Here is a 7,470-nt window from a genome sequence, read left to right on the forward strand (position 1 = left end):
TGCAGGGGCAGCTTTTGACCACACTGCTCCCCTTCCTGACCCAAAGACCCCAAGGGGAGAAGTAAGGAAGGCCCTGGGGTGCAGCCGGGCACTGCAGTTAGTCAGTTGGCTATCACTGAACCATTTGGAACTCTTGGCCAGGACCACTGAAGCCTGTATGAGGAGTGTGCCAGCCTCAGGGCATGGTCTGACCCAGGGCCAACCCAGAAAGAGTGACACATATCATGGCAATTGGGCAGATTATAGAGTCCAACCCAGTTTTCTTAACCTCAAAGACTCCCTCAGTGCCCCCATTCTCTTCTCATCTCTCACTCACTCTACACACAGCTGCTAACATGATTTTTTTCAGACTTTCTGTCACACTCTGATTCACAAAGCACCACGGGTCTCTATCATTCCACAAAACTTAGAGCCAAAATGCAGCATAACATATTGCAGTTTAATGTATCTCTCACTCACTCTACACACAGCTGCTAACATGATTTTTTTCAGACTTTCTGTCACACTCTGATTCACAAAGCACCATGGGTCTCTATCATTCCACAAAACTTAGAGCCAAAATGCAGCATAACATATTGCAGTTTAATGGCCAGGGCAGAAGGCTACTAGAACCACCTAACCCATGTTTGCATTCTCCGCCACAGCAGGATGGACTGACATTTGCATTTGGGGTACACTATATGCCTGTTAGGAAGCTCTAAGTGTTCTTCTTTAGCAAATATTATGAAGTTGGTATCTCTGAGCCCAAAGGGACAGTGCTGGGCATTATAGTTCAGTTCATCAAGATTTGTTGAGACCCTCTTTCATCCCCTGCCATTCATCACCTGCCACTGTGTTAGAACCAAGGGGAAGCAAACATAGGGACAAAACCCACTGCACCACAGTAGAGCTAACCAAGGGACATACAGTCCTGTGAAGTTGGTTCTTAAGTTGGGTTTCTTGCCTTCATACACACCCACCTGCACTCCTCGCCCTCCAGCAGCTTCTGATAGGTGACTATCTCCACATCCAGGGCCAGCTTGATGTTCATCAGCTCCTGGTAGTCCCGTAGAAGATAGGCCAGGTCCTCCTTGGCCTGCTGCAAGGCCTCCCTAAGCTCCACCAACTTGGCCTGGGCATCTTTGAGGGTCAGCTCACCCCGCCGCTCAGCATCAGCAATTTCTGCCTCCAGGTTGGCATTCTGAAGCAGGAGGAGGAAGAAGTGGACTGAGTATCTGGACCTATGTGGGTATTTGAAAGATGAGCACAGGTCTGTCCATCTGTCTCCTTAATCACAATCTCTAACTCATGTGCTGTGTGGCTGACCACACTAACTTCTGCCCAGAGCACTCATATCCACGTAACTAAACCATGCTGAGAAATTCCAGTGGTCATTTGAGCCCTTGCCCAGAGATAGTGGTCACCTGCTTCCCAACCTCTTGGGGAGGGATAATTCATGGTCTGAGATCCCAGTAACTCAACCCCACATAGTTCATGGAGACTTGGGGGCCATGCCCACAGGCGTGAGAGAAGATCATTTCATAGGGAGGGATAATTCATGGTCTGAGATCCCAGTAACTCAGCCCCACATAGTTCATGGAGACTTGGGGGCCATGCCCACAGGCGTGAGAGAAGATCATTTCATCCTGAAGATGATGGATGGAAGTAAAGGTAGCACAAAGTCCTTGCTTTGTGCTGTATCACTTAGGAAGTCTTGTTGCCGAAGGTCCCAACCAGGAGCCTGAGAGGCTGCCCCACTTGCTAGGTTCAAGTACCCCCTGGCATCCCGGGCACCACTGTCAGAGTTATAATCCCAGGCTTTGGGAGCTGCCCCCACCTGCTTGTTGACACTGTCAGTGTCTGCCCGCAGCCTCTGAATCATCCTGTTGAGCTCCGCAATCTCTTTCTTGGTGCTCCTCAAGTCATCACCGTGCCTGCTGGCTGTGGTCTGCAGCTCCCCAAGCTGGGGGGGGGGTGGAAAGAGAGAGCAGGTAGGGAGTGATTACTCTTGACCCTCAAATACATGTGTGTGAAAAGAGGAATAGAATTGCAATCAATACAGAAAGTTCTGATGTCACATGAAACCCATCAGGCATTTAGAGCGAAAAGAATCAGTTAACTGAAACTCATGCTTGCCTTTAAAGATATCAGGCAGTAGAATGAAAAACACTACAAAGACTCTGGAAGTTATGGTAATTTGTGAAAGAAATTTCAGTGGGTTTCCTACTGAATAAAAGATGTATTCTCCAGGACGGTGCCAAGAGGGACTGGAGGTGAAGGGGCGGGAGCCCAAGGAAAAGCTCATGGGGTCCAGGCTGATGCAGTGATCCTTATTTACCTTGGTCTGGTACAAAGCCTGGGCCTCAGCCTTGCTCTTCTGGGCAATCTCCTCGTACTGGGCCTTGACCTCGGCGATGATGCTGTCCAGGTCCGGGTGCCGGTTGTTGTCCATGGACAGGATGATAGACATGTCATTGGATTCTGACAAGACCTGACTGTACTCCTACAAGCATACAGAGGCACACCATTGGGCAGTTGCCACCATCTCTCTAGGATGTCCTCAACCTACCATCCGCTGGCTCAGAATGTTATGAGGTCTAGAAAACAAAATCTTTGTGAAGAGAAAGGAAGGTGATAAAATAGCTACCCAGAGAAACGAGGCAGCAGGAAACTATCCAGCAGGCAATAAAGGGTTACCCATAACTCTCCTCCTGGTCCCTCTTCACAGATTTCCCTTGGGATGCTGTGGACATGGGGATTCAAAAGGCATGGACTGCAGATGCTAGCTACCCTGAACCATGGGAAGAAGAAAAGAGGGCGAAGGTAAGCAGTATGACAGGGATGGTGTAAAAGGGGAGAAATGAAGAAAGAACATGGATAAAGATGGTAAAGACTTTGCAAATGTTTTCTGGCAAATAGATGTCACAAAGGAAGTGGAATCCCCAGAATCAAGCAAGAGTTGACACCCTAGTTGTGGCTTCCACTCTAGAGGAAAGCATAAAGGTCCTTACAGCTTCATAGAGTGCTCTCAGGAAGTTAGCCTCACTGGTCAGACTCTGTGTTTTGATTTCCAAGTCCACTTTGGTCATATAGGAAGTATCCACATCCTGAAAATAAGATACAGGGAATCAGCCTTAATTAGCTTCAGTGTTACTCTCACTTAATAACATCAGTAACATGTTTACATGGTTAAGAGAGCAAAAATCACTTAATCCAGACATTATATTTGCAGTAGAGAGAGAGATTTTACAATGGAGCTCAGTATTAGAGGTGTATTATTTTCAATTTCTATAACTCAGGTGATTATAACAGTAGCTATCAATAGTTTGACAGTGAACTGGTATAATGAAGGGCTTGAAGCAGTTTCGTAACTGATGAGTCAAACACATTTGGGAGGTATCTTAGCTACAGAAAGAAAACAGTCAGGGCAGAGGTTCAGCATTGAGGCTGCCGCTGTTCTGGGTTCTGGCCATCAGCAACAGCACATTTGGAAATCTTGTTCTGGAGGAAGTGTTGTCCAGCCTCACATCCCCGAGAAGGTGCCAGCATTCCCCCCTTTCCTTGCTCCATCTCCTCCCTGCATAGTTCCACTGCCCTGCTCACCTTCTTCAGAATCATGAAATCATTCTCAGCCTCTGAGCGTGTGTTCAATTCATCCTCATACCTATGAGGAAGGAGTGAGGTCATGATCAGAGGGCAGCTGAGCTAAGGATATATACCCAGGTGCACAGAGAAAGGTGTTTATCCCAAGAGGTAGGGGCTAACCTGGAACAGGGCTGCTGGTGAATATTCCCTGAATAAGACCAGGCGAAGGCCAGTGGGTGGCATGTATCATTAGAATGGTAGGGCCTTTAAGAGCACAATGGTACCCCATTTCCAACACTCCAGGATATTGGGAATAGAAGGAGATAAAGCACATACGGGAATTGGCATATAGCCCCTAGCGTCCCTGGGCAGTACATTCATACAGATCTTTCTGGATTCTCCACTGCTGGAGGATCCCCCAAGTCCTTCTGAGCCAAGGCCTATGCTCATTCCTAAGGCCCCCAGAGCTCCCAGATTCTTCCTCCTCCATCTGTGTTGTGGGTGTACATCCTGCCCCCGATATCAGACCAGGAGCAGGGCTCCTTGCTGCCTTGGCCTCCCCTGGAAACTCCCTCACCACCCAAGGCAAACCACATGGTCTCACTGGTCCTTACCCTTGATTACACATTGGAATCACCTGGGACTCTATAAAAGCTACCAATGCCTAACTCCTGTAACCAGAAATCCTGATCTAATGAGTCATTAGTGCAACCTGGACATTCAGAATTTTTAAAAATAAATCCCCCCAAAATTCTCATAAACAGCAAAAGTATAAGATCCATTGCTGTGAAATGATGGAGTGCCTGAACATCTGCCTCAGTCTGCTGCGGAACACCTTAGATGCCCACTGCTGAGACATACGCCTCATTCTCCTTGGCACCAACACAAAATATCAACAGACAGCAGATCATGCTTTCATCAGCTCCCCCTCCTAACACCCCATCCTGTGGCCTACAGACTCAGATGCCTAGAGAACATGCACTGATAGTTTCCAGTTGGAAAACCCACGCACCGCCTGACCCGCCGCGTGATTACCAGAGCCCCAGTTGCTGTCTCCCCAGGCACCTCCATCACTTACCTCCTCTTATACTCCTCCATAAGCGCCTGCATCGTGCCCAGCTCCCCATCCAGCTGACCACGCTCCATCATCAGTCTGTCCAGGTGGGCCTGCAGGCAGCTAATGTAGGACTCAAAGAAGGGCTGCAGGTCATTGGCACTGGCCTTGGAGGTGGCCGTCTGCTCCTGCAGGAGGCACCACTTGGTCTCCAGCACCTTGTTCTGCTGCTCCAGGAACCGTACCTGTCATCAGTCACAGAGGAGAGCTCATGGCCTGTCCAGCCCCCAGCTCACAAGCAGACCAGCCTCCCGAACCCAGGCCTCCGTGTGCCCAGGCCCCAGAGGCTCTCAGGGCCATGGGCCCCTCCCCCATCGTGGGAACTAACCTTGTCGATGAAGGAGGCAAATTTATTGTTGAGAGTCTTAATCTGCTCCTTCTCCTGGGTCTTCACCTCCCCAATCTGGGGGTCGATCCCCATGTTCAGGGGCTGCAGGAGGCTCTGGTTGATGGTCACCTCCTGGATGCCCAGGGGAAACCCCCCTGAACACCCAAAGCCCCCAGCTCCACCACGAACTGCTCCAAAGCTGCCATATCTCCCTCCAACACTCACGGGGCCTCCTCCAAAGCCACTTCTCATGCCCCTTCCTCCAGCCCCACACAGGCTTCCTCCAAAGGCACCCGAGTACCCCTGTGCCCAGCCTCCGTCCTGGGCGGCACCTCCGGCCACACTCAGCGAGATCTTCTTGCTCCCTCCAAGGCTGTACAGGCTCCTGCTGCCAAAGGCACCCCCGATCATGGCACAGGCTGTGGCGGCACTGGTTCCCCCAGGGCACAAGACTGACTTGGACTTGGTGGAGCTGACGCTGCTCTGGCCAGACACCACAATGGCAGAGCGGCCACTGGAGCCCTTGGTGACCTGGGTGGCCCTGCTGGATTGCTGGCTCATTCTTTTGTCTGGATGCAGAAAGATGTCCTGGTTCAGGAAGCCTCAGAAGAAAGGGCTCCTTCTGACACTGGGAGACAGGTGGCCCTTTTATAGGTCTCAGTAAATTGGTTCATTAATTTGATGGATTCCTGGATTTCATTCTCTGACCAAAATTAATCCCCACACCAATTTCCTTCGTTGTAATTCTGGAGTCTCCATTTCAGGTCTTTCCTGTAATTAGCCTTGTGCAGACTCTGTGCAGGAACAAACTCAGACGCTCCCTTGTTAAATGAGCTTGGTTCCTACCAGGCATGGCCCAGCCCCTGTGCCCTGGGCACCAGCTTCCCAAGAGGCAGAAGGCTCAATTAGGTGACTCTGTGGCTTTTTCATTCCCCCAAAACTCATGTCATTCTGCTGTTAGCTTCCCAGAACAAATGAGGTTCACCTAGGAATCTGGGAAGAGTTTGGGAGGATCGAGTGGAAAGCTGGGTTCCTTCTAATCATAGCATCTCCAAGTCTCACACGGTGTGTGTCCATGGGACTCCCCAGCAAGGCTTAGATGGTCTGTCCCCAGGGCTGTAACACAACCAGCACTTCTTCTGCTATTCTAACCACGGACGGGGTCATTAGGCCAGAATGTCCCAGACTAACCCAGATATCTGAATAAGTGGACCAAGTACTTGAGGACATTTACCTGAGGCTGAGCATCTCTTACCACTTGGATGTCCAAGAGAGCTCCTGACACCCCCTCTGTCTCCTTGTATCTCCCTGGGTGGTCTGTTGCTCCTGTTGCTCAAATGGCTGCCCAGGAATCTCAAATCTCCCATCTCATGTCCCACGCCCAGTCTCTTCTGCTTTCAGACATGTCCCTTCAGTCCCTTTTCAGGCCATGGATTCTGCTGCCTGTATTCCCTTCCTGCCTTTCCCCTGAAGTGAGGGCTACACCCTGCCCACCCAGCAACAGGCGCCATGAGGGCACGGCCACATCTATCTGGTTCACTAGTGTTCCCTGTCGCTTTGCACAGTGCCTGGTCCACGGTGGGCTCCCAGAGTTTGTAGAATCAATGACTGTCCAGTTTCTCCTCCTTCTAGCATTGTCTCTCCATGCGGGTACCTCTGTGTCCCACCCCCATCATCACACTGGAGAAGAAAATTCTTGTCCTTCCAGACATCCCTCCTACCCCAATCATCTTCTACCCAGAGCCAGGACAGAGCTCTGCACACATGAGCTCAGGATGTGTTTTTGAGAGACAGACTGACTAAATCATCTGCAATTTATAAGGGTGACTTCCCTCTCTGCTAAAGATGCCCACCTGTATATCAAGCCCATCTTAAGCTTACAGGAAATGCAGCCAGATCATCCAATTGGTGGGAGAAGATGCCCGACTGATTGGAAGGCCTTGAATTTCACCTCACATCCTCACACTTTGTTTGGCCCCTGTAAGTCCCCTAACATCCCAATTGGATGTTTTTCTTGGCATCCTGACACCCTCAGGGCCCTGGGAGAGAGGATGGTGATTATCCACAAAATAAACAAAAGAGAGGTGATTTCATTAGGAATTACACACCCTGGGTAACAGCAACACTCATCCTGGCTGTAAGAAGAGGTGATTAGAATCCAGTGGTTTCTGGTGAGCACAGGCCAAGGAAAAGGACACAGCGCAGTGGGAGGGATGCCAGAAGGCCTTTCTGGCAGAAAAGTAGGGAGAGCAGGGCACTCCAGGCTGCTGTGGCATCCCCTCTGGACAGAAAGGAAGTTTCGATTGGGTGTCAGGGGTGGGTTTGCTGCCATCTGACCATATGCAAGTGGATAAACAACTCAAGGACTTGAGTACCTTCTAGTTACAGGTTATTAAGATAAATAAAGAGAAGGCTCAGAATATACTGAGGTTACAGAGCTCTTCCTGCCTCTGGCAGGTGCTTA

General features: G+C 50.1%; 1 protein-coding gene across 1 annotated transcript; it reads right to left on the reverse strand.

Annotated features, from left to right (window-relative positions):
- Positions 1 to 959: 959 nt before the first annotated feature.
- LOC103592231 (keratin, type II cytoskeletal 2 oral-like) lies at positions 960 to 5,567 on the reverse strand (the record flags this gene model as incomplete). Its single annotated transcript, XM_008574852.1, has 8 exons — positions 5,237 to 5,567; positions 5,007 to 5,182; positions 4,643 to 4,863; positions 3,583 to 3,643; positions 2,991 to 3,086; positions 2,318 to 2,482; positions 1,817 to 1,942; positions 960 to 1,180 (listed from the first exon to the last, which is right to left on the reverse strand). Coding segments are annotated over exons 1-8 (1,397 nt in total), but the record flags the coding sequence as incomplete, so codon positions are not given.
- Positions 5,568 to 7,470: the final 1,903 nt, after the last annotated feature.

Source organism: Galeopterus variegatus, unplaced genomic scaffold (genome assembly GCF_000696425.1).
Source record: "Galeopterus variegatus unplaced genomic scaffold, G_variegatus-3.0.2 Scaffold1111, whole genome shotgun sequence".
NCBI classification, from domain to species: Eukaryota; Metazoa; Chordata; class Mammalia; order Dermoptera; family Cynocephalidae; genus Galeopterus; species Galeopterus variegatus.